This window comes from Phoenix dactylifera, unplaced genomic scaffold, assembly GCF_009389715.1.
Source record: "Phoenix dactylifera cultivar Barhee BC4 unplaced genomic scaffold, palm_55x_up_171113_PBpolish2nd_filt_p 000801F, whole genome shotgun sequence".
In the NCBI taxonomy this organism is placed as follows: Eukaryota; Viridiplantae; Streptophyta; class Magnoliopsida; order Arecales; family Arecaceae; genus Phoenix; species Phoenix dactylifera.
Genome location: NW_024068168.1, coordinates 15,321 through 42,828, shown reverse-complemented (window position 1 = coordinate 42,828; position 27,508 = coordinate 15,321). Strand labels below are relative to the sequence as shown.

Below are 27,508 nucleotides of genomic sequence, written 5' to 3'. Positions count from 1 at the left end.
TGCAAAGATGATAGCTGGACAAAAAGGATCTTAACATGCAATTGTTTCTTTCGAGGATGGCTTTTATATCAAAGCCTGCTTGGAAAGCAATAATGCAAAAGTTGAGTTAGAGTAGTCTGGCGATAGCGAGATGAGTGACACAAACAAGAGAAGTCAGAGGCATTTTCTGGATTTATATAGAGCAGTGCCACAAGTGCGGTAACAAGAGATATTGCCCCTAGTCCTCATGTATGCGAGTTGGAGAATATTGAATTTATTAACTAACTGTGTTATGTTCAGAGAAAAATAAAGACTCGCAACGAATTTATTGGTCTTTCCAGAATTTCCTACTACAGCTTATAATTGAGGGTTTGTTTTGAATAATTGGACTGAAAATTTTATTGGATTCGTGGATTGGGCTAATACAACTAGCAAAATTATAGAATTATGGATTGGGTTAATACAACTAGCAAAATTATAGAATTATAGATTGGGTTAAGCCTATATTCATAAGTATCTAGAAATAGCTTTGGACAGGGCCGGCCCGAGTCCTAGGCGACCGAGGCGGTCGCCTAAGGCCTCGGGCCAATGGAAGGCCTCCGGGAGGCTGACCAAAAGGAAGCAAAGGCCCCATATAAAACGGGAACAGGAGCTGGCTACGAGTCTTCTCTCTTGATGGAAGGGAGGTGGAGAGTTTCCTGGCCTGCAGAGGGGCAATTTGGGAAGTTGGGGACAGTAGTTTTGTTCTGGGTGGGGAGAAAGAGAGAGAAGGGATTTGGTTGGCTTGATACACGCGCGTCTGAAGCCACTCTTATCTTTCATCCCTTCTCTTTTTTGGTTTTGGTCTTGGTTTTCCTTCCCTCACATTACTCCTGATCCAGCCGGGCCATCAGGAAGAAAGATAGGGGGATTGGAGATGGACTTCTTGGAGGGTAGAGAAAGAAAAGGGAGGAGGGGGGGGGGGGGGACTTTTATTAATTAGATGGAGTGAATTTCCCATAATGCCCCTACTTTCTCTCACAGAGATTCTTTCCGGGACAAATTCTTTCCTTTACCTTGACCATGAAGTGCCATGGGATAACCCAAGCATTATCTCAGTTTTTTAATCAATTTTATGGCCCTTCTTTAAGCATAATTACTTTTTCGTGCTTTCATTCAAAAATTATATTAAACTAAAAAAAGCTTTTTATCTGTCTTTGTTTCATACATGCATTTTTTAGAAATAATGTACTTGATAACTATCTATTTTTATATCTTTTTTCTAAGTATTTTATATTTATTAAAAAAAATTATTATTAAAAAAAAGGCCTCATTCACTGAATCTGTCTTAGGCCTCCAAATGTATTGGGCTGCCCCTGATTACATTGGTTTACACAAGCTATAAAATATTTCCCATCCTCCTTTATTTTATTCTATTTTATGTTTATCTAGCATTTATTTATTTCCGCGTCTCACTTGCAGTCAAGGGTTGCTTCGTTGAGCACCAAAGTGGAGGCCGGCCAGTCCCATAAGATTTGCCGAGTATCAAAGCACAAAGCAGGAGGTGGTTTAGGAGGTGGCTTGGATGGACAAGCGCACTCATGGAGTTTTGCCTGCCAAAAATCAAAAATATCAAGAGAGCAAGATAACCAAGGGCCTTCAAAATTTGAAACTCGACACTGATAACAAGGCTGGCAAGGAAAAAGAAGTGGATAGATACAAAGAGAAATAAATGATTCGATAAATAATGTTTTTAGGATCTCAAAGATTTGTGGCTTGCAGTGATTGTGTAGCATGATAACACCACAACTTTTGAGAATCTTGTGGTATGTAGAATCGCACATAACCAGGGCCGGCCCAAGCTTAAGCGACCTAGGCCTAAGGCTCCGCCCATAGGAAGGCCCCCGCCCAAACCCGTATCTACACTACATGAGTGAATTGCAGTCGCAGAGCAACGGCTATAATTGCAGTCGCAGAGCAACGGCTCTCGACAAAGACGTGTGAAAAGGAGGGTCAAAGGGTGTGAGTCCGGAGTCGCTGTTCGCCAGTCCCAATCCCATCGCCCACGGCAAAAAGCTATAAACCTACGCCTCTGGCTCCTCTGGCTCTACGCCTCTACCTCTTCAGCTCTCCTGTATCTTCCTCCTCTGCTCCTTGCCTCCTCATCGTCCTCCTCTTCCGCAGTTCTGCTTCACCGTCTTCACCTTCGTCGTGATCAACAAGGGCGTCGGCGAGCGGGCGAGGTCATCTCCGGCCGGCCACCGGGGTTACAACTTACAAGGAGTACCGCCGACCATGGCTAGTCCTCAGTCCTCACCTCATCGTCCTCCTCTTCTGCTTCTGTGCTTCACCGCACCGTCTTCGCCTTCGTCGTGAGTCCACTCTGTACCATAAATTCTAAATCCCTAATCCTGTTACATATTGGAAATGGAAGATCTCTCCGTGGATTTAGATCTTGTCTCGTTGGAAAATGGAAAGCTGATGTGTTTGGAGTATAGCTTAGAGCCTCAGATCGTTCGAGCTTTAGCTTTCTTGATGGTTTTGTTCGGAAATATTTTTTTTGCTTTGGAGAGCCCATGTGAGGCATTTTAATACTCGTTCTCCTGGGAGAGAGAGCTCAGAGAGGTGGGTAGCTGTTGGGAAAGTTTATTCATAGAAAAATAAATGGCATTTATCTCGCATGATATACAATGCTCTCTCTCTCTCTCCCTTTCGCCGAGAGCAGAGGACAACAGTCGAATATCCCTCTCTCTTGGGGGGCTCCATCCACAATGAAAAAAAATGGTGATAGATCTGTTCCTCCACTCTCTTCTCCCTTCTCGCCCTTGGACCGTTGTTTTCTTTCTATTTTTTTAGCGTTTTCGGTCGTATTTTTCTTCCTTGAGAACTCTTTTAATCTTCTCTTTTTTTTTTTTTTTTTTTTTTTTTTTGGTACAACGGCGGCTCACACCCTACGGGTGTGGATACGGCCTGCAAAATCTGAAGCAAGTAAAGCTGAAAGGGATTCCGGCACTGTGTCGGAATCCCTCAAGATAAAATCCCCGGTGTGATGAGCCGCATAGGAAGCGACCCAATCAGCTGCACAATTCGCTTCCCTGTAAACATGTGTAGCCTGGAAGGTATCACACGCCTGCAGAAGTCTGCGAACGTCCAGAAGCAGCGGTCTGCCCTCACCTGCACGATCTCGCTTCCCTGTAATCTTCTCTTTTCTGTCTTTGTTTTGTACTGGTTTTTATATGTATCATTGTTTCCCTTTGTAAATTAGATTGTTTTAGTTTTTTCTATTCGTTCTCTATTTCTATCACTTATAGAGCGTCGAGGTTGTGAATCCAAAGGCGTACCCTTTGGCCGATGCTCAGCTGATGATAACCATACTGTATCTCCGATCTCGTCCAGCAAGCAGCGAACTAAAAGCAGCTCAAGAAGAAAACTAATGAAGGTTGCCACTCTCGCCCATATATATATATACACAAACATCCCTCTGCTTCTCTCTCTGTTGCTTTTCTTTAAAAAGTCTGAATTTTGATGCATCGGGAAGGAAAAAGTTTGCATTTTTGATTTTTTTCGGCTACTTATATTTATGTTGAACATCTATATTTGGGTTTTAATTCTTTGACTGCACAGTGACGAAGACTCTGAACAGGGGCATCTCCGAGTTTGTTGTGATGGCGGTGGATACAGAGCCACTTGAAATTCTTCTACATCTTCCTCTGCTTGCACAGGATAAGGTATGTATTTTCTCTGATAGCTTATTAATTGAAGATTATTGTCCTTGCTGCTGCTGTTAGTTTTTCATTCTGTGCCTGTATGTGAGAGTTGAGGTGTGAAGTGAGGATGGCGCCAACACTAGTGATAGCATAAGCTTTTATTAGAAAAATAAGTTTCTACCCTTCTTAGTAACTTCAAATGGTTGGTAAATAGACGGTTCCTAAGTATATTGCACTTATTAAAATTTTTTTATTATTTAAAATAAAAAATAAAAAAAGGCCTTTCTTAGCAAGTTCGCCTTAGGCCTCCAAATGCATTGGGCCGCCCCTGCATATAATGAGGCAATGTGGTCTTTATCTTTGAAGTTTGGCATAACCGTTTATGGTAGGTTGTGAAAATTAAATTATATGCTTTGGTTATAGGGTGGAAATGGCCTGACTTTGCACGCTTTGAAGATCTTAGATTGCTAATAGAGGATAGCAGAACGAAGTGTTAGTTTGGAATTATCAAGGAAGTTTTAAGAAGCAAAAAATTTTGGAAAATCCAAACAAACTATGTGGAATATAGGCTCACTTGCAATATATGGAATGCCAATTACAACAAGAAAAACAAAATCAAGTTTAGAGCAAAATTGATATATAAAAGAAAACTAAAACAAATAATATAAAATTCTATTTTAGTGGGCAAATGAGGAAATATTAGTATTATCAGTAAGATATGTAGCTTGTTAGTTAAGGAGGGAGAAAACATAAAAAAAAGGGGCCTTTTGGCTCTTCGGTTTTTCTAAAAAAAATATTATTTAACGTTTTCAATGCTCATTAGAGTAAGATATCTTTTTTAATCTCTAATTTTTATGTCAGCAGATTTTTTTTTCCTCGATAAGTAGTAGCTGAGCAATTTTTCTTAATATTCTTAATATAATTACAAATGGCCAATAATTTTAGCTAGGTGGATTAGGAAGCATCTTAATTGCAATGCGTGTAGCCATTTTTTATTTACACGGAGTATAGATGCGTGTGCCTGCTCCCCAAATATTAGTATCTCTCCCAAAGAGAAATAAACCCTGCAGTTAAGAATACCTGGTGGATCATTTTGAAGTAATATTTATTAAGAAAACATAGAACCCTCACGGAGTCCAAAATAATCCTCAAATCTTTTCCTGACGTGCATTATACGTTCAAATAAAATTAGATGGGAGAAACAATATGCTTCTATTTATTAAATTCACTCTCTTGACTAAGATGACCTTATGAATTTGTTATATGAAAATTGCCTTCAAGCCGAATCTTGTAGCAAAACTCTTCAACGCCACATGCTTTATATTAAAATTCTTGAAGGCAATTGGTGGAAGTACATAAGATTTCCAATCCGTGAAAAGGAGGAGCTATTATTGGCACGTGCTCTCATATTTTCCTGGCAATAAATACAGATACCTGGCTACTTTAGTATGGGAGGCAAATACATGATGTATGTACCAAGGCCATTTGCCCATTCTGAATCTGGACATCACTGAACTCTGAAGCTCTTGCAGTTTTAACTCATTATTAAAAATGTCAAGAAAAGGGACACTCCAGTTCCCCACTACGTCTCTTTGAACATGAAATCCTGCTCTTGGAAAATCGCAATTTTGTGCCAAATTGCTTCAATTGTACTTCTGTTAGCATGAAAACATATATTTCAAGGGGAATCGTGTTTTTCATTGTTGTAGGCTACTGTCTAACCCAGTAGAGATGGATCAGATGAGACCATTAACACATGATCTTAAAGGACGAGCATATTACTTACATTTCTTGAGATGCAGATTGTTAAAAGTGCTTTCCCAACTGTGAAATTTCTAGTAGGATTAATTTTCTTTGCACCTAGTGATGCAAGTATGACCTCATAGAGTGGTTGTTGAAGTTTGATGTGCAAGCTTGTTAGATCAGAATGAGTTCCAGTTCATGGTTCACGAACTATTTCTTTTCTTGTGACTTTCTTATGCAAATGTTACTTTTCTCGTAAGCGTTCAATATGCAACCATATGCATGATCTTTCAGGTCGATTACTCTAACTAGCCCCCCATAAGTCCATTAAACAACTTGTATATATAAAACAACTAGGCTACATATGATTTCGTGTCTGTAGAAGATTAGAAGCTCTCCAATCCTAGCAGACAACCAGACCCTTACTGCTACCCTTGAATGAAAATTAAGGAAAAGCTGGTGGCGAAATGTGTTCGAGTGGCGAAAACCAACCTACCTTCCTTTTTGGCCAGATTGAATGGTTGGACTTCTTGCTTGCCAGTGTAGATTTCTGATTTTCTCAGATAGGTCTTTTTCTCCAACCTATCTAAATGCAGTGGAAGTACCATTTGGTGTCTTCCAGCAAATTACGCAGATGAATAACAATTCCATTTCTGTATGAAAAGAGCTGATATACAGTGGAAGTATCAATTGGCTTCTTGCTGGTTAGTCAATGTCTCCAGGCGAAGGGCTTCATAAGGTACCTTAAAGTGTAAGGTTATTTCCACTCTCCATTAAATAAATCTTTATGCAGATTCAAGGTTATGCCCAAGCTTATGTCTTATGGTAGTATCTTATAGCTTACTAGGATCTATTCCAAAATTTCTTATAGCATAACCTAAAGCGTAAGGTTATTCCCTAAGAATTTTTCCTATTACTTTTTAATGTAAGTACAAGTGGCCAATAATTTTAGTTGGGTGGATTGTGAGGCATCTTAATTACATTAGTCTCTCTAACATACAAAAATAAATTCCTATCTGTAAAGTATACCTGGTAGAAAATTTTAAAATAATATTCAATAAAAAAGATATAGTGTAAGGCCTGGCCCATTGCTAAAATAGGTCCAACAAAAAAAGTAGGGGGGAGCCTCCATTGCCTATAAGCCGAGCTTCTACCCTCTCGAGGGGTCAGTGGTTCGTCGTTGCCAGAAAGAAGAAAAAAAAGATTCGCTCTCGCTCAACCATCATTTTTCCTCGCTGTCATTCTTCTCAGGGCCTCGCCGGAGTTGTGCTACCACACCCCTACCTCTCCTGACCTCATCGTTCATCGAGCCATCGTTGCCAGCCGAGATCTCATCATGAGATCATCGAACTTGGAAACGGGAGCAAATCCCCTATTTTTGTGATCTACCCCTTCTTACTTTGATATTTTTTATGATGGCCAGTCGGACCTTCGGCCAAGTCTTCATGGGACTCTCCTTGACCCGCATGGTGGAACTTCGACCGCCGGCGAGTGATTTGAGCTGAGTGAGGCTCCGGTTCATGTTTTAGGCTGACCATTGTATTGTTTTTCTATTCTCTTTCTTCCACCTTGTCATTACCGCTGTCTCTGCCGCCATCGCAGCCTCACTGGAGGCTGAGCCTGTGGCAGGTGCTAGTTGCCACTGATGCCGGCTCTCTTCCACCCTAGTTCAAGTTACCAAACCTTCCCTATTTAGACTTCATTCACTGCTGACCAACACAGTCGTTGATGTTGTTGTGGTTGTCACCAGTGGCCAGACATTAGGCCAACGATGATGCAGCCGATCGCCAGTGTCGCCTCCATCTAGATCAACCTCTAACCTCCCTATTTTGAGAAAGAAGGAAAGAGTTTCCACTTTTCTTTCTCTTTTCTATCTCTTCCTTTCTCTCTTGTCTTCCTCTCTCTTTTGTTTGCTTCTAAGCGGATCCAGTAGAGAATCCTTCTCCCTCTTTTGTTCCTCTCCATGTTCTTTGGTCAACCTTGTAGACAGTCTTAGAGCACCATTGTTGTGATTGCCTTGAGTAGCTATGCAGCATGTCAGCCCCCACCGCAGCACTTGCCAAGCACAGTTTAATTTCATCATCATTAATCTTTCTTGAGCTATCTATACTATAGTCTGACTCTAGGTTTATAATTGGACTAGTGAGATTACCTAGATCAGATCAACCGGAGTCGTCTGATGTTACTACCTAACTGGCCATGTCTTTCCTCCACTCCGACCTTCGTCGGTTATCTAAAAATATGACATGTTACATTTGCTTTGATCAGAGACCGATTTCTTGATCAGATGAATTGGGATACATTATGCTGACCGAATCTGACTACTCGCCACCGCCACCCGACCGGCCTCATTTTTCTTCATATGCATATCTACTTTATGGTCAGCCTTGGTTATGTATGGGGGTGCAGTCATTCAAACAAGAAGAAGAACAAAAGAATTTTATACTCTAGTTCTTCAATCAAGGTAGAACCCTAATTTCTTATTTATTTATTTAATCTCAAATTAGGTAGGAAAGAAAAATTAGATTTAACTGTAATTTAGATATTAGAGCTCCGAAATAGGAAACTAACAATGATTGATTTATTTCTTATACTAATGTTTGGTCAAGGACGGGTTGGATTTATACAGATTGATTGGGGGTGCAGTCATTCAAACAAGAAGAAGAACAAAAGAATTTTATACTCTAGTTCTTCAATCAAGGTAGAACCCTAATTTCTTATTTATTTATTTAATCTCAAATTAGGTAGGAAAGAAAAATTAGATTTAAGAGTAATTTAGATATTAGAGCTCCAAAATAGGAAACTAACAATGATTGATTTATTTCTTATATTAATGTTTGGTCAAGGACGGGTTGGATTTATACTGATTGATTGGTTTGTATCGCTGGGTTTATATCGTGAGATTTGCATCAACAAATTTTGTTTTGTATGAGATATGTTTTATTTGATTTTCAGATATGAACATATTTATGTGTTATTATATATGGATATCAGCTATTGAAGTTATAATTATATAAATTCTAATTCATATTATTTTGAAATTATGAGAAATACATTATTTAATTAGAGTTGATTTGACAAGAATAACGTATAAAATCAGATAGATAAGAAGCGGTTTGGACTAACTCGTCATGTGGATAGCCTTCACGGGGTTATGTGTGGGACGGCCTCAATGAGCTTATGCATGAGATGGCCTCCATAAGCTTATACGTAGAACAGCCTCCACAAGCTTATACGTGGGGTAGCCTCCACGAGCTTATGCATAAAAACTTTGTGATGACCCAAAGATTGATTCATAGATTGATTTTGATGATCACAAAACCTTGAAGTATAGATACTAATGTTTATGTTGCAAGGAGAAAGATATTTATTTTGCAAGGAACATAGCAAGTTGGAAGAACATAAGAAGGCCTCCAAAAGCTCTCAAGAAAAGTTAGAAGAAAGCTACAATTCATTGGCCCAAGTTTAAAGTTCAAAAGGTTCAAATTGGAGGAGTAAAATCAAAGGAAAAATTCGAAAGAATAGTCTTCGAGTCGACTCCTGAGGAATTCGAGTCAACTCCAATGTTTACCGAGTCGACTCCGGGGAAGTATGAGTCGACTCCTAGGAGTCACAGGCAGAAAAGTCAGAGAGCAGTTTTCGGGTCTGAAATTCGAGTCGACTCCAGTGGAACGCGAGTCGACTCCGATGGTTGGCAGGTCGACTCCAAAGAAAGCAAGAGTCGACTCTCAGCGGTACATAAAGAAAAAGTCAGAGAGCATTTCATGGACTCTGAGATTCGAGTCGACTCCCGCATTGCACGAGTCGACTCCGAGACTCCGCGACCATCAACAGACAGAAAACCAAGTTACTGCCTCTGAGATTCGAGTCGACTCCCAGACAGCTCGAGTCGACTCCAAGACAAGCTTCACGTCAAAAGGCAGAAGACCAACTTTCGGAAACTGAGAGTCGAGTCGACTCCGAGGAAATTCGAGTCGACTCCAAGACTGGATGAGCCAAAAGACAGAGGATCGGGAGTTCGGGCTCTGAGATTCGAGTCGACTCCCAGGACAGTCGAGTCGACTCGAGTGGATCAAATTCAAAATTGGATCCACGGACTTCAGTGGATGAGCCGACTCCGAAATTGCCAAGTCAGCTCCAGAAGTTGGCGAGTCGACTCCAGGTTAAGACGAGTCGACTCCCAGTCGAGGCAAGCACATTAATTCAAATTTGGAACAGTGGCCGAGTCGTCTCCGGTAAAACACGAGCCGACTCCTGCAACAGGCGAGTCGACTCCTGATCGCGCGAGTCGACTCCGATCCCAACGGTCATATTGTCAGGAGGTGCAGACTGGTTCCAACGGCTCTATTTTTGTCTCTAACGGCTATATTCTTGTTTCCACGCCATCTAAAGCTATAAAAAGCAAGAAGAGAGCTTGGGGAGAACTTATGGAAGTGGGAGAGATCATCTAGGAAAGAGATCTCAAAGAGATTACAAAGGAAATCTCCCATAAGCACAAAAGGGCCATCCAAAGCGAAATAGAGAGAAGAAGAGCATCCAAGAGAATCCCAAAGCTTCCTCTCCATCCGTGTGCTGCCTCAGTGATCCTCTACCTCGTGCCAAATCAGAAGAGGGTCAAGTAAAGAAGAAGCCGAGCTCCTCCATCTTCAAAACTCGTTTGAGGGCTTCTCTTTACTCTATTTGTTTATATTGTTATATTTGCTTGCTTAAGAAGCTTTGATTTGTTTTTATTCTTTGTTTTAATATCTTGTAACTTGATTCAATCAAGGGATTGAATCAAGGGGTTAAAGGTTTGTTGGTGAGCCAAAGGGAAAACCAACGGTGTAAGGTTTGTTGGTGAGCCAAAGGGAAAACCAACGGGGTTTAGGTTTGTTGGTGAGCCGAGGGTAAAACCAACGTGTAAGGGTTCGATTGTGATCCCGGGAAAACAATCGGGGGTGGTTCTAGTCGGTGAGCCTGGGAAAACCGACCGAGTTCGTTGTTATCTCGCAAAACAACAAGTTGGGTTGTGAGCTTGTAAAACAACCGGCTGTAATCTGTAGGATTATAGTGGAATTCCCAAGAGGTCTTGGGGAGTGGATGTAGGTGCTGGGGTGCACCGAACCACTATATGTTTATTGTGTTTGTGATGCTTTTTGTCATTGTCTAACTTGCTTACTTAGATATATTGCTTGCTTAACTCGTATCTACGCATCCCTTAGTTGCAAGCATACTCAATTTACTTAATCAAGTCCCATTTAATAAATCATACTGTTGCTAAGTTTAAATTCCACTGTGCATCTATATAACTTAGCATAGTTAATCAAAAAGTCTTAGAAGTAGTTTAAAAGTTTTAAAAGACCCAATTCACCCCCCCCTCTTGGGTTGTATCTACTGGGCAACAAGTGGTATCAGAGCAGGTGCTCAAATATTATTTGTAGTCTTAACCGACTAGAGCCAAAGATCATGACAACTCAAATAGATAGTTTTCTAGGAGAAGGACAATCAATTGATACACCTCCACTGTTTAATGGTATAAACTACCCACATTGGAAAATACGCATGCGCATTTTCATTCAATCACAAAACTATTATCTATGGAAAATCATAATAAATGACCTTCACACACTCTCTCATATTAATGAGAAGGACTTAGCACAATTAAATGCTAATGCTATGAACATATTATATTGTGCTATTCAAGAAACAAAGTTTAATGAAATTTCTGCATGCTTATCTGCTAAGGAGATCTGGGATACTTTAGAAAATATTTATGATAAATCTCAGATTAGCTCTCATATGCTTCAATTATATACTAACAATGAGACTGCAGAAAAGGGTGATGAATCTCCCTCAGTCGAGTCGACTCCAAGAAGCTCAGAGTCGACTCCCAAGTTAGTCGAGTCGACTCCAATAAGGTCCGAGTCGACTCCGAGGCAAATCAGCTTCCTAAAGACAAAGAAGAAGAGGAAGCAAGAAGAAAGGAAGAAAGAGGTAAAGCGCAAGAAAGCCTTGACCAAGAGAAAGTCAGACAAGGAATTGAAAGTTAGGAGCAACAATGAACTACAAGAGGTAACTAACTTATGTCTTATGGTACAAGAAGATAAAGTAGAATCTGAATCTAATCTTACACCAAATGACTTTCATGAAAAATATTCTTATGATGAACTTTTAAATGCTTTTCATGATTTGTATAGTGAATGTAGAAAATTAGCTAGGAAAAATAAAAATCTTAAAAAGCTAAATTTGGAAATTTCAAAAGAAAGAAATTCTATTACTGAAATACAAGACAAACTAAATTCTGAAAATAAAAGTTTAAGGTCATTTTCAGAAGAATTGATTCAGAAAAATCATAGCTTAATTAAAGAAAATCAAAACTTAAGTAAAGAAATTAATCAATTAAAATCTTTTATTAACAAATTCACCGTAAGTTCAGAACGATTAAAAATGATGTTTGAAAGCCAATATGTTGCTTGTGATAAATCAAAACTTGGCTTGATTCCTTTACTTAACAATAAATCTCTAGAGAAAAAGGTTATCAATTCATCAAGCAAACCATTAAATAAGATAAGTTATTTCAAAAATGAAAAGGATGGGAATAACAACTTTACCTATCGTTCTAGTATAATTAAATCAAATGGTAAAGTTATTACTATTAAACAGATATGGGTTCCAAAAGGAACCATATGTCCTAACTCTCAAGGACTCAAGCAAGCTTGGGTACCCAAAATGAGAAAATGAGGATGTACACATAGGTGTACCAAGATACCCATGGAACAAAAGAAACTTAAAATATACTTATGAAAAGTTATTAACAAAAATCAGTAATCCTTGCATCTCATCATTATTTTTGCTTAGTATTTGATATGAATTGCTAATAGTGATCAATTTTGTGATATAGAAAATACTTTTGGAAATATGATCAAATCACTTCATAGTGTACTTTACTCACTATTGGATAAGTTGCAAAATGATTAATTTATTAAGAATAATTCTATGAATTCTCTATATGCTTGATTGAGAGTTTTTATCCATGGCATTATTGTTTATTGATCATAGATATGATAATGTGTACTTGGTATGTTTTTAAATATATGCACTATGAATACCAAGATTAAAGAAACCATCTTTAGCATACAAAATCAACTCATGCTAGTATATACTTAATCTCAAAAGACCTTGCCATTGGCTTACTTAAATTATCTTCTTAAAGGTCAAAGTTTTGCTATGCATGCTAACTAAGGAAACAACCAAAAATCATTTCTAAATCTAAAGATGTTGTTTCCATCTCTAAGTTTTCAAAAGCTTACATTGGATTTGTTCTTGGAAAATAAACTTGAAAATATTTTCTGTATTTGCTGAATCTTGTAAAAGTGTTTCAAATGATAAAGGTTTCCTAACTGTGAAGATAAAGAGTATCATGGCACAGTGTTGAAAACCAAAATCCTGATAAAGTTTATGCAGAAATTAACTATTTCAGCACCAAGGACATCTTAAGTAAAATAGGGGTAATAGAATTCTTGAAGAAATGAAAAAGACAACTGTGTATGATAGTCATCTACTTAAATGATTTTTAAAAAGCTATCATCACTGCTTGTCATACATATGATTTCTATTAGATCTATTTTTGATGAAAACTCCTTTTGATCTTCTGAAAAATGGAAAATGAACCATTGCATATCTTTCATATTTTTCAGTCGTACATGTTATGCTTGATATGTTCTTATGAAAAATAATGCCAAATCTGATAGAGATATGTCTATCCTTGGATATCATTCATCAAGCAATGTATATAGAATATTCAATGAAAAGATTTTAGTTGCAAAAATATCAAGTCGTCTTATTCTCTATGAGACTAATGATTTACTGTCAAGATACTAAGATCAAATTATATATGGTTAATCTTTTACATATAACAATCTGAAAACTTGTTAATAATTATAACAAAATTGAGTTTTTCAGAAATGCACTTAATGAAGAAAAATTGATAACTACTAAAAGACTGAATCAAGAAAAGATGAAATAGATCTTGATTCTTGCATGATTAAAAGTAAAGATCACCACTATCATTTGCTTGACTCATGAGCTTTATATTCTGTCAAATGAATGTGTAGAATTCACTCCTATGTGGTTATTTCATTAAAAAGTAGATCTATGTTAAATAACCACCATATTTAAAAATTACACATTACATATATGATAAAGCAATATGTGATTTAAAACAAGCATCAAAAGCTTGATATATAAAAGCTTAGGTAACCTTGTTGATAGAAAGTAATAGTGATAAATCTATGCATCAAAAAGAAGAATCTATGATATCTTGCTTGCTCATAGCACACATTGATGACATCATTTTTGGTTCTACTAATGAAGAGTTATATTGCAAAGTGAGTTTGAAATATGATGAATGAATTAACATCTTCTCTCAAACTCCAAATTAAGACAAACAAGAAAGGGGATCTTCATTGACCAACGTTAGTCCATAAGAAAACTCTTATAGAAGATTGGCGTGAAGAAGGTATATCTATGACCCCATCTTGTAGAAATTGTAAAGGATGAGCAAAGTAGATCTATTGTTTAAAGCTGTATTGAAGCATGATAGAATAATTATTTTATCATACAGCTAGTAGACCAGATTGTATGCTCATTATGTGACCTTGTGCAAGACTTCAATCTAACTTTAATTAATCATATTTTATTGATAACAAATACGTCATAATCTGAATTTTGATAGAAACAAACGTTTAAGATAAGTTGATTAAAACTTAGTTAACACATCTTATTGATAATTATCTTAAGCAAATAGAATCTAAACTAAATTGATTTGACCTTGATAAATCTGTCTATTGCCTCACATGCTTGTCCTTGAACTATCTTGGTTAATGAATCTATCTCTTTAGTTCAAGTGATATGTGCTTGCTTATATTTAGGCAATCTCTTGAATAAAGTGACTCAACATGCAACTATTGTCATATCTCATATTGAGTCATCTAATTAAAAAATATATATATATTGGATGAATGCTTTGTATCTTAAAGAAACTAATGACCTTCCTTCAAGAAAGAAAAATGAGAAATTTCAACTTGAAGGATATCTTCATGTAAGATACACTAAACATTCACATGCAAACAAGAGAGAGGATCTTCTTCAGCCAAAAGTTCACACATAAGAAATCTAATTTGGCTTGAAGAACATATAATGAATAGGTAATTTTAGATACCTTTCTCACAAATTAATTGAGCAAAGTCAATAACTTAAATCCTATTATGGCATGATTAAATTCTTTAATTATTAATTTTTGATATCATGTCTATATGTGTATTGACTGACTTATACTTTTAGAAATTGTTTCATGGTTTGCTCAATCTAAAATATTTCTATGGCTGTATCATAACCATGAAATACACAAGTATATGATTAAAACTCTGATTTAGAATGACTTGTGAGAAGCTACGAATTCTTGGGCATAATGAAAATAGTGTTTGCATGATATACCTCTATACGATACATTTCATTATTTCTTTATTCTGCTCTTTCATGTAGATTACTTGAGAATAACAAAAAGAGAGAGAGATAAAGAAAAGAAAATGGATATTATTCAAGAGAAGTAAAATCCAAGTAGAGGCAAACACTTCAACCTTAAGGAAAAGCAAAACAAACTTAATATATTCGACACATTTGTGAGACTTGTGTGAGCATTCTTTTGGAAGGAATAAAATCCATAATTAATTACACTTAAACAGGGAGTTTTTGAAGTAAACATTTTAACCTTTCTATATTGCTCATCATAGGGATGGTGCCAATGGGGAGGCTAGTGGTAGTACCCGGCACTATTTGACCCAACTATTCGGTGTAGGGCATATTAGGGACGGCACAAGAGGAAGGCTAGTGGTAGTACCTCGTGCCCCTTCCCAACTCCACCGGATAGGGAGCAAATAGAGTATAGAGCATAAGAAAGTTATAAATAAAAAACAAAGTAAATGAAAGTAGAATTAAGTCAAATTTTTAATCACTTGAAAACACACTTTAAGGATGAAATCATTGCAAGATTATATTTAAATAGGGGGAGTTTATTTGAAAAGAATTGATTTTGATCCTTGACATTCTTGTTCTTAGTATTTTAATGCATGACTTAACACATGGTATATTTTGCATATGGTATGATGTCTTGATTTATGGATTCTCAATATTTTGTAATGTTTCATACTTGGACAATTTGATTGAATGTTTGAATTGCTACATAACATCTTTTGTTTAGTTTTATTGAAAAGAAATTTCAGATTTATCATTCACAATCATTGTTAAAATCTGAAAGCTAAATAAAATTGTAGAAAGGAGAAGAGAAGAACATCTCTATTTAGGGAAAATAAATTGATATTGATCTATCTTTCTACTTGCCTAACTTTGATACATAATGTCCTAATACTTGTTAAAATATCCTTTATTTTGTATCGAAACTCAAAATTAAACACAAAGATTCTGAAAGTGCTTTAATGTTATTGAAATATGTATTTTTCAATCGTAACAATTTAAGATGAGCTACATTGTGAAAGATACATATCTCATATTATGACTTAGAAAGCTTCTATTGAAAATCCTATGTAATTCAGAATCCGATTTTGTATAAAAGTTTAAACTCCATATGATTACTAAATAAAATGTTAATGTAAGAAAAACAGAATTTATTTTGATTGCTCCGATACGCATCCGAAACATATCATTTCTTACCTTCAAAGTATACTAATTTTGATTCAAATGATGTGTCTTACGATGATCTTGATTGCAAGTAAATATTTTTAAATATATGACTTTATTTTAATATTTAAAAAATTTATTGAGCTTCATGTATACATTGCTGAAAAACTGTGATTAAGAAATTGAGTTCTATAAATACACATACCTCAATGATCATCTATATGTTTTTTTTCTCTCCTACATTCTTAGAAACTACCATCAGAATATATATATATAGAGTGAATACTATAAATTTTGAATAATTCTAGATCACTCTACATTCTTGATAACATAGAATTTCAGTTTTATTCACGTTTATTATTAAATTCTGAAATTCAACCAAAGAAAAGAATGATTAAAGAAGAATGCATCTTTTGAGGGGGAGCTTTAGATATTCAGTATCTTATCCTAAAGAAACTTTAATTTGATGCATACCTTGAATTTTATGGATTGATTTTGATGAACCTCCTTATATTGCAAGACATGCTTTAAATTACCTTGAGATGAGTTCTATAAAGGTTGTCTTATCTCAAACCTTGAGTCTTATGAAAATAAGCTGAAACTTATAGAAAATATATTTTTGAGATTGACAATTTTATTGAACATTATCTTAGGATTCTAAACTCTTAAATGGAATGATCAATTGAGGGGGAGAAAGAAAATTTCAGAAGGAGAGGTCTTATTGGACTTAATTGCATAAATCTATAGCTAAAGGAGAGAGAAAGAATACTAAATGAAAAATGATCCTAATACTCTCCAATATGTATTATCTGAAATTTAATCTGAAAATCTTTATGATACACCTTGAGGCGTGTTATTTGGTTAGTATATCTTATGCATAAATCATGAACCAAATTGCAAGTTGAGCTTAAAGAGCCTCTAACTTAATGAAAAAGGGGGAGAATAACGTGTAAAATTTTCTTGAGCATCTCTTAGAAAACCTATTTTGATATTCACTAATGAGTCCTAATTGACTTGATCTTTAGAACTTAAATTGTGTGCCAATTCATATTTTTATGTATCAAATTGTTTTTTTTTTTTTTGGAATAGAAGAATAAAGTCTTTAAAAGAGCTTTAAAAGAACCTTCAAAGCCTTGAACTTTATGTATACTCTAAGATATATTATAAATTGCATGAATTCATATTTTGGTATTTATGCCACAATATTTTTACACCATAAAAGAACTTTGCAATCATACTTAATATATTGTTCTTATACTCAGAAAATTAGTTAAATTGCTCTCATGTTGATAAAATACTTAATAGATTGGGCACAAGATCTTAAATGAACAAGCTTTCACACTTATTATTGAAGAGAGGTTAGATTTCCACTTCTTGAATTAACCTAAGGAAGATCCCACCTACACTTGATTAGAAAACTATCTGTGGTATCAACTTAGAAAAACTTCTTGAAAACTATCTTAATTGGCTCTGATCTGTGCTCACTAATCTGATTCCAATATTATTGCCTTAAGTTATATGATTCATATCCTTGCAATAATTTAACATTCAAATCAGAGTACAATAAGGGAAAGAAATATTTGAGTGTTCTTATCTTTGTGCTTAATGTTTCCCTATCTTTTTGATGTTGTCAAAAAGGGGGAGAAATATCTAAGTATATGCAAATATCTAAGTATATGCTCATAATGCCTTTATGCTTTGAATTGAATACAAATCAGCTTAAATTGAAATATGTTGATTGTGTTAAGCTGATTAAATCTAAAGCATTATCATGAAGTATGTTTTAAATTGAAATATGTTGATTGTGTTAAGCTGATTAAATCTAAAGCATTATCATGAAGTATGTTTTAAAAATATATGTTTTCTACTTCATGCAACTTTGCTATGTATTACTTCTAGAAAACAATATCTTTTATATTGCATATACTCCAAGTTTTGTCATCATCAAAAAGGGGGAGATTGATGACCCAAAGATTGATTCATAGATTGATTTTGATGATCACAAAACCTTGAAGTATAGATACTAATGTTTATGTTGCAAGGAGAAAGATATTTATTTTGCAAGGAACATAGCAAGTTGGAAGAACATAAGAAGGCCTCCAAAAGCTCTCAAGAAAAGTTAGAAGAAAGCTACAATTCATTGGCCCAAGTTTAAAGTTCAAAAGGTTCAAATTGGAGGAGTAAAATCAAAGGAAAAATTCGAAAGAATAGTCTTCGAGTCGACTCCTGAGGAATTCGAGTCAACTCCAATGTTTACCGAGTCGACTCCGGGGAAGTATGAGTCGACTCCTAGGAGTCACAGGCAGAAAAGTCAGAGAGCAGTTTTCGGGTCTGAAATTCGAGTCGACTCCAGTGGAACGCGAGTCGACTCCGATGGTTGGCAGGTCGACTCCAAAGAAAGCAAGAGTCGACTCTCAGCGGTACATAAAGAAAAAGTCAGAGAGCATTTCATGGACTCTGAGATTCGAGTCGACTCCCGCATTGCACGAGTCGACTCCGAGACTCCGCGACCATCAACAGACAGAAAACCAAGTTACTGCCTCTGAGATTCGAGTCGACTCCCAGACAGCTCGAGTCGACTCCAAGACAAGCTTCACGTCAAAAGGCAGAAGACCAACTTTCGGAAACTGAGAGTCGAGTCGACTCCGAGGAAATTCGAGTCGACTCCAAGACTGGATGAGCCAAAAGACAGAGGATCGGGAGTTCGGGCTCTGAGATTCGAGTCGACTCCCAGGACAGTCGAGTCGACTCGAGTGGATCAAATTCAAAATTGGATCCACGGACTTCAGTGGATGAGCCGACTCCGAAATTGCCAAGTCAGCTCCAGAAGTTGGCGAGTCGACTCCAGGTTAAGACGAGTCGACTCCCAGTCGAGGCAAGCACATTAATTCAAATTTGGAACAGTGGCCGAGTCGTCTCCGGTAAAACACGAGCCGACTCCTGCAACAGGCGAGTCGACTCCTGATCGCGCGAGTCGACTCCGATCCCAACGGTCATATTGTCAGGAGGTGCAGACTGGTTCCAACGGCTCTATTTTTGTCTCTAACGGCTATATTCTTGTTTCCACGCCATCTAAAGCTATAAAAAGCAAGAAGAGAGCTTGGGGAGAACTTATGGAAGTGGGAGAGATCATCTAGGAAAGAGATCTCAAAGAGATTACAAAGGAAATCTCCCATAAGCACAAAAGGGCCATCCAAAGCGAAATAGAGAGAAGAAGAGCATCCAAGAGAATCCCAAAGCTTCCTCTCCATCCGTGTGCTGCCTCAGTGATCCTCTACCTCGTGCCAAATCAGAAGAGGGTCAAGTAAAGAAGAAGCCGAGCTCCTCCATCTTCAAAACTCGTTTGAGGGCTTCTCTTTACTCTATTTGTTTATATTGTTATATTTGCTTGCTTAAGAAGCTTTGATTTGTTTTTATTCTTTGTTTTAATATCTTGTAACTTGATTCAATCAAGGGATTGAATCAAGGGGTTAAAGGTTTGTTGGTGAGCCAAAGGGAAAACCAACGGTGTAAGGTTTGTTGGTGAGCCAAAGGGAAAACCAACGGGGTTTAGGTTTGTTGGTGAGCCGAGGGTAAAACCAACGTGTAAGGGTTCGATTGTGATCCCGGGAAAACAATCGGGGGTGGTTCTAGTCGGTGAGCCTGGGAAAACCGACCGAGTTCGTTGTTATCTCGCAAAACAACAAGTTGGGTTGTGAGCTTGTAAAACAACCGGCTGTAATCTGTAGGATTATAGTGGAATTCCCAAGAGGTCTTGGGGAGTGGATGTAGGTGCTGGGGTGCACCGAACCACTATATGTTTATTGTGTTTGTGATGCTTTTTGTCATTGTCTAACTTGCTTACTTAGATATATTGCTTGCTTAACTCGTATCTACGCATCCCTTAGTTGCAAGCATACTCAATTTACTTAATCAAGTCCCATTTAATAAATCATACTGTTGCTAAGTTTAAATTCCACTGTGCATCTATATAACTTAGCATAGTTAATCAAAAAGTCTTAGAAGTAGTTTAAAAGTTTTAAAAGACCCAATTCACCCCCCCCTCTTGGGTTGTATCTACTGGGCAACACTTTGTTTATCAGTCATGGACTCAGACATGATCTTGGTTAGTCCAAAGCTGGAAAGTAAATTATTATAGAACCTAGAATTGAGATAATAAGAAATGGATGATAAGACATATGAAACCAATGCTAAATAAAATGTTTTGGTTGTTGGTATTTGTGATATATATATCCCTTTTGATAAGCCAAATATTTGATGTATGTTTATGCAGATATTTGTCAGTTTAATTGAGTGATACTGAATGTTTGAAAAGAGGTACCATAATTTATGTTTTCATTTTGATATCGTTTATTACTATTCTCAAATTATAATATTATATTGGTACAGATGGGCAGAGAATCTTACTAGGCTGTAAAGCTCACACTAACTTTTTTCTTTTCTTTTTAGAGTTGCAGAATTCTTAGTACTTGGTTATGGTTAGGATCATGGGTGAAATGATAAATAGGTTGATACCAGTTAGATGATTGAATTTTGAAATTGTACAAGTTTATTACTTGTTATGAATCGAGATCATTATTATTTACTAATATTGAGGTTGCAATGAATCTTCAAGCTTTACATGTTCTGAAGAGCCTTGTCCTAAGGAGTATGCAAGTTGTGTCATGTGGTCGACCTGGATGATAGGTTTGGAGCATGATAGAAGTGGTGTCAGAGCATAGATTTAAGATCACTAGGGACTGTGACAAAAGTTGTATTAGAGCTTAAGGTTATGATCACTAGGGATATGACAAAAGTAACAGAATAGATTCAGAGCCTAGGTTTAAGATCGCTAGGTATTGTGATAACATTTATGCATGGGGTTTGGCAAACGATGAGTACTGAAGGGCTAGATGATATATGTTTCTAATTTCAATAAGTGGGTTGACCTAAGATGAGTGCAAGAGGTTTTGGCTATGGATTATAGTGTTACATTAGTAGGTTAATTATGCCATATGTACTTATTCAATCGTCATTTAAGTGATTTGGAATCCCAAACTTGATGCGGGTGCAAACCATGATAACGTTCTTGTTCTATTATTAATTGTTCGGTTGCAAATTTTGGATTTATTAGCAAGAAGTTGTGAGGCAATAACCTCTAATGAAACTATATGTAGATCACGTATTCTAGTTTATCGCCTAAGAAAGAGTTTCATAGTATTAAAGTGGAATTTGTATGTGGATCTTTCATAGTACTAAAGTGAACTAAGAAAGATTTTCAAAAAGGAGTGTTCTTCGTGGTTGAATCTATATGTGGATTATATAGGTAATTGGCATTTTTGGATACTATAAATAGGTATATTTCTATTAATAGATTTTATTTTATTTTATTTTTAAGGTTATAGAGCATTCATATTGGTGGAAAACACTAGTAATTTGAATTTTTATGTTTGGATTGGGCTACTAAATCTTTTTCATAATTATTGGAGACAATTGAATGTGCTAAAGCAAACTCAAATCTAGGTTTATAATTCGATCAAGAATTTGTCATTGTTGATGAAGCCACTAGTAAAATATAATAATGAGTATAGACTTTGGTTATGAGCCGCTTAGATAAGTTATTACATATATCATTGCTACATTAATACTATTATAACTGTTGATGGTTGTGCTATTTGATGAATGGTTAGGAGGTTTCAAAGAAACATGATTTTTGGTTTCTTAATGTATATCATGATCAATGTTATGTATTCTTAATTTAGAATGTCCATTATCGACTTTGAGTTGGTAAAACAAAAGATCTTGATCCTTTCAAAAGGAGAGTAGACAAACACTCAATCTACAATTCTTCTTCTTCTTCTTTCATCTCTATCATCATGGTCTACAGTTCCATTGATTCTTTATAAATGTTCATTCTTCCAAGCATTTATTAGTTATAATAGTTCTTACATGTCTTGCTTCAAGCTAAAATAGGCTTGTTTTATGTACAAGTCATGATTAGACAAAATTGTTTAGACTCAATAAAATAATGAACTCATACTTTTGATTACAATATCTAACCAATTGAACTAAACCTACCAATAAAGAAGGATTCTAAATTTTGAATTTTTTTTATGAGTGGAATGACTTGATAAAGATGATCTCTGTAGACATAATAAGTGGTCAGCAAATTCACTACATGTGGGGCTCTATCTAAATATGCATTATGTTTTGCCTTATAATCCAAGTTGATCAACCCAAGCCCAAGCATACTTTTGAGGCTCGATAAACTATTTTTCGAGTTTAAAATGGTGAAGGAGATTTCTTCTTCGTATTTTTGTTGGTTGGGGGGGGGGGGTTTGTGATGGTGTGAGGCAACATGCTTTTGTGGTAAGTTTTATAATACATAGCAAAGCATGTTGAGAAACATGTATAATTCATTTGTTTTTGTTGTTGTTGTTTGTGAGGGCATGCCATCCACATTTAGTCATGCACAACATGCATAATTCATATGACTCGGTGTGCATGGATCTTAGAAAGCATCAAAAGAGCAATTATTTTATGTATGGGAAATGCCTCATTCACCCACCAAGTCATTACAATAACCCGATGTCGTGCTTTACTAATCCAACACTTTTGACTTGCATGAAACTAGTACTCTTGCAATACCAAAGCATGCAATGTTGTCATGCCAATATATATGACCTTGATGTTCACAACTTTTTGCCAAACTTGGTGTCGCAGATAATAGTCATTGGCTTTACAACCAAATGCAATTCAATAACACAACTACAAATACTTACAATCCAATAGAACATAATGGATTGCCAAACCAAGTGACAACATGAGTCCTCTATTCCTTCTTCTAATCTAAAGTTGAAACCCTAATCATCTCAGAGTCCCATCTAAACTCCTGCAAGACCCAGCCCAAATGGAAAAGGACAAGGAGGCCTGCATCTCCATTCCAGTGGCCTCTATTCTCTACCATTTTGCTCTGGGCCCCACCTCTTTGGTAAAGTAAGGATTTTTTTTTTTGGTGAAAAATTAAGGTAAGCCTGCCGCCGGGATGCTCTATAAAGGAAACCGGATTCCCTCTTTCCGCTCCCCACCTCTTCATCTCCGAGCGCTGGAGAAATAGAGGGGGAGGATCGGGGAATCCCTAACCCTAACCCCTTTTTTTAACTCCCCATCCTCTCTCTTCGATCCGATTCCACCCCTTAAATCTGTCCATCGCTTTGAGTTCTCTACGGATCCTTCCCCGGTTGATCCATCCAGGTCCCTCTGCCGTTCGATTTGGGGTTCTCTCGATCGTAGAAGCCGTCGTTTCTTCGTTCTCTTCTCGATTTTCCCGGTTGGAGTGGTTGTTCGGGGGATCCTCGGATGCGCCGCGGCTTCGGGCGATTCTGCTCTGGCGATGACGGTCTAGTGAGCTCGGATCCAATCTCTCCTCCTCCGGCTGAATCCCTTTGATCGAAGGGGTTTTTCTTTTCGCGGAAGCCTCTCTCCTCTTGTAGCGGCTGGGGGCGTTCGGCGATCTTGGGGATTTATCTGCGGATCGTGGCTCTTTGCTGTTGGGATCGCTGTTCTATTCGTTCGGAACGTAAAGGGGTCGGCGGAGAACTCATCTCGAGCTCTTCCTCTTTTCCCTTCCGGAAAGATCGTTTCTTGATGGGATAATTGAGCGTTATCGACATCAAGGATTGCTTGTATCAGGCCTTAATATCAGGCCTGCTTTTTAATTTTCGGCCTTTTAAATTCAGTTTGCTGCTTTTTTCCGGGCAATTTGTTCATTGTGGTCGAGCTGGTCTGCAATTAGATCAGAGGAAGTCCGGAAAGGGAAAAAAAAATAATGGTTGTGTATTATAAGTTTAAAAGTGCAAAATATTACGAATCTATTCTAATTGAGGGTCAATTCATATCTGTTGCCAATTTGAAAGAACGAATTTTTGAATCCAAGCATTTGGGAAGGGGTACCGATTTTGACCTCATGGTCTCCAATGCGCAGACTAATGAAGGTTGGTTCTTCTTCTAGACTAGGTTCTCTTGATTGGTTTATTCATGCAGTTTACTTGTAGGAGGATAGTTTAGTTCATTCAGAATTAATTGTCATTAGACTAAAAACTAATAAAAAAAAGGATTGATTGGAGTATTTTTAGATAATTGTGCTTGAAAAATTAAGAGATAAGGGGTAATGGAGTTGGGGTGAGATTGTGGCTACTGTTCGATTGATAGTGTGTCTGTTGAGTTACTTTGCTGGGAGCACTGTGGGTTGCTCTAATCTCACTCTGGATTTTTATAGACTCTGTGTTCTTCCATTTTCGGTTTCAGAATATGCAGACGAAGCTGCTATGATACCCAAAAATACATCAGTATTGATTTGTCGCATCCCAGGACGGCCATGGAAGCCCATTGTTACGGAACGAGATGAGTACTATCTCACACTCTGAATCTTGAGCATTTGATGAGCTCTTCTATTTGCATTTACATTATGCTTTTGCTAATGATTTGTAGATTTGGTTATGTGGGAGGGATGTAGTGTTACTGAAATATTTTGAAACTTTATTAGGATCAAATTTTGTAAGATAAAAATTGAGACAATGTTGATGACTTTCCTGACTGGATTTTGATATTGAAAGTTTGCATTCCATCTGCAGGACAAAAGTTGTAGAGGATAAGTTAGAAGATCTTCCACCAGCAAGTAACACTTTGGTTGGCGACCCATCTACCATGAAATATGTAAGACTAATAATTTTTGAATATGATTCTCTAGGTGCTTAATTTTTTTTTTTTTCATTCTGAATTGGTGCCAGCCACCATTATTATCTTAATTCTTGAGTGGATAATGGGTGTATCTTTCCTGAACGTTCTCATCTTTGATTGATGGCAAGGATATTGATAATACACATTCAATCACATTTTGCAGCCTGAAGAATCTGAATGGGATGAGTTTGGTAATGATTTGTATGCTATTCCAGAAGTCCTTCCTGCTCAGTCAAGCTGTTCAGTGGTAGATGTTTCTCCTGCAAATAAGGTTGATGAGGATAGCAAGATTAAGGCTTTAATTGACACACCTGCCCTTGACTGGAATCAGTGAGACATTTAATTGGATCATTGATATTTCTTATATTTCAGTGGTTTTATTTTTTAGAAATTAAAAAGTTTAGAGAAGTTCGAGAGAATGGAGTAGCAATAGCAGTCACATTTTGTTTACCAATGAGGAATCATTTATAACATAATGTTTTTCACTGGGTCAATGTAACTTTGCAGTCAAACACAAGAAGGTTATGGTGCTGGAAGAGGCTTTGGTAGGGGAATGGGTGGGAGGATGATGGCTGGTCGTGGTTTTGGTAAGCCCATGAACACTTGTAGAACTCTTCATGCTTGTCTCTTTTCCCGTCTTTGTATAGCTTTTTATTCTTGTGTCATTTTCCTTCTTTGACTGTCTTACACTCAGAGCCTCACAATAACATTAACTTTTTAAATTGAACTAGGATTTGGTTAATTGCATCTTTATATATGTATATTCCTCTAAAAGTAGCATATACTCTCTTGGTTCCTGTATATGTTTGTGATGATAGGGATTCCACAAATGCATTTTAGGATTAAAACATTTGCTATCCATTCTTTTGTAGACTTTTTGTTGCAAGAGCAGTCAAATTCTTAGTTTTATGATATATGTTGCATGTATCACTTTATTTTATCTTCCCATTTTCCTGGATACTGACATTTTCATTTTTCTCATTAAATTAAGGCCGAGGTGGGCTGGAGCGAAGGACACCTCCAGCAGGCTATGTTTGTCATAGATGCAAAGTGCCAGGTACGTTTATAATATGTTGACTAATGAGGTCATTGTAATTAATTGTTTTCAGCATTTGCGAGCGCCAGTTAATGTATGTTAAGAGTTTTTTTTAATTTTATTCAGGTAATTTTATCCAGCACTGCCCCACAAATGGTGATCCAAGTTATGATGTTAAAAGGGTGAGACCCCCAACTGGCATTCCTAAATCAATGTTAATGGCAACTCCTGATGGTTCCTATGCATTGCCTGGTGGTGCTGTTGCTGTTCTTAAGCCAAATGAGTAAGTTGTTGACTTCATGCAATGTTCCTTGTTATTACAGAATTGTGATAGATATGACAGCTGATGACCAACTCTTTTTTTTTGTCATAGTTCTCTTGATTTTATATGCATAGTTCACTTATAGCATATGGGAAAGCTGCATAAATTGAAAAAAATATACATTTTGCAGGGATCTGTCCGATTTAGGCATCGTGGGTATGAACCAGGGGCATGGATATTTGACCAGGTAAGAATTTGAGGCTAAGAAAGCTGATCTAAGATGGAAGCGTGACAAGGTAGAAGGGTTTTTGCCCTCTTCCTTCTGAAGGTCCTTCATCGGTTGAAGAAACCCGGGTCCGGCTGCTGGCAATGGAAAACGGAGAAGACAGAGACAAGTTATTAGAGCTTTACGAGATCCTTCACCTTCATCTGGCGAATGTCCGGCTGGTAGATGCTGACAAAATCTATGAGGCGTTCCTCTACAAGAAAAATAGAGCAGAAACAGTAATTATCTGTTTCTGCTCTGTTTTTCTTGTAGAGGAATGCCTCATAGATTTTGTCAGCATCTATCAGCCGGACATTCGCCAGATGAAGGTGAAGGATCTCGTAAAGCTCTAATAATTTGTCTCTATCTTCTCCGTTTTTCATTGTCAGCAGTCGGATCCGGATTTCTTCAACCGATAAAGGACCTTCATGTTCAAAGAGCAGAAGTACAATTGAAGCGAACGCGAGACGAGGGGCGGAGACGCGTGATGGCTCGGATCACACGCGGACGAAGGATGGAGAGCCAGAGGGGCTTCGGAGTGGTCGTGGGGAAATGGGAGCGATGTGTGATGGCCCGTAGTCCGCGTCGACGTGGGGGAAAAGGGCACTGATGGATTCCGAAGCAGAGGGGGGACGTGATAGGGTGTGATGGACGATGGCTCGCCTTGTACGGGAGTAATTAAGTGGAAGGGGGAGTGCGGGGAGTTTTTGTCTTTGTTCTGTTGGTTAACTTGTATTGGGTTTCTCTCACCCGAAGAGGGAACTGTATCTTTGCTATTTTGCATGGCTTCTCTTCTCTTTGGGAAGAGCCACTGAATATCATTTCCTTTCCCCTATCTTTGTTGGTTTCTTCTCTGGTTGGGACCTACCACCCTTTTCTTGACATTTTTAATAATGAGTTAAAACTGCAAGAGCTTCAGAGTTCAGTGATGTCCAGATTCAGAATGGGCAAATGGCCTTGGTACATACATCATGTATTTGCCTCCCATACATCATGTATTTGCCTCCCATACTGAAGTAGCCAGGTATTTGTATTTATTGCCAGGAAAATATGAGAGCACGTCACGAATAGCTCATGAGTAAGAAAACTTAACTAGAGTAAGAAAAAGGAATAACTTTACCATTAAGCTCATGAGTGCCAGCCAA

At 37.2% G+C, this 27,508-nt stretch overlaps 1 protein-coding gene across 7 annotated transcripts; it reads left to right on the top strand.

The window, feature by feature from the left end:
• Positions 1-1,996: 1,996 nt before the first annotated feature.
• LOC120107231 (E3 ubiquitin ligase PQT3-like) lies at positions 1,997-27,288 on the top strand. 7 transcript variants are annotated; one of them, XM_039120417.1, is made up of 10 exons: positions 1,997-3,152; positions 3,270-3,397; positions 3,602-3,686; positions 24,369-24,468; positions 24,695-24,776; positions 24,964-25,130; positions 25,308-25,387; positions 25,792-25,857; positions 25,963-26,119; positions 26,289-27,288. In XM_039120417.1, exons 4-10 carry the CDS (start codon positions 24,389-24,391, stop codon positions 26,347-26,349), a joined length of 693 nt encoding a protein of 230 aa, XP_038976345.1. In that variant the 5' UTR covers positions 1,997-3,152; positions 3,270-3,397; positions 3,602-3,686; positions 24,369-24,388; the 3' UTR covers positions 26,350-27,288. The 7 variants fall into 7 exon arrangements, with proteins under 7 accessions (XP_038976345.1, XP_038976344.1, XP_038976348.1 ...); XM_039120416.1 differs by having other exon boundaries at positions 3,583-3,686; XM_039120420.1 differs by having other exon boundaries at positions 1,999-3,152; positions 24,369-24,464.
• The last annotated feature ends 220 nt before the right edge of the window (positions 27,289-27,508 follow it).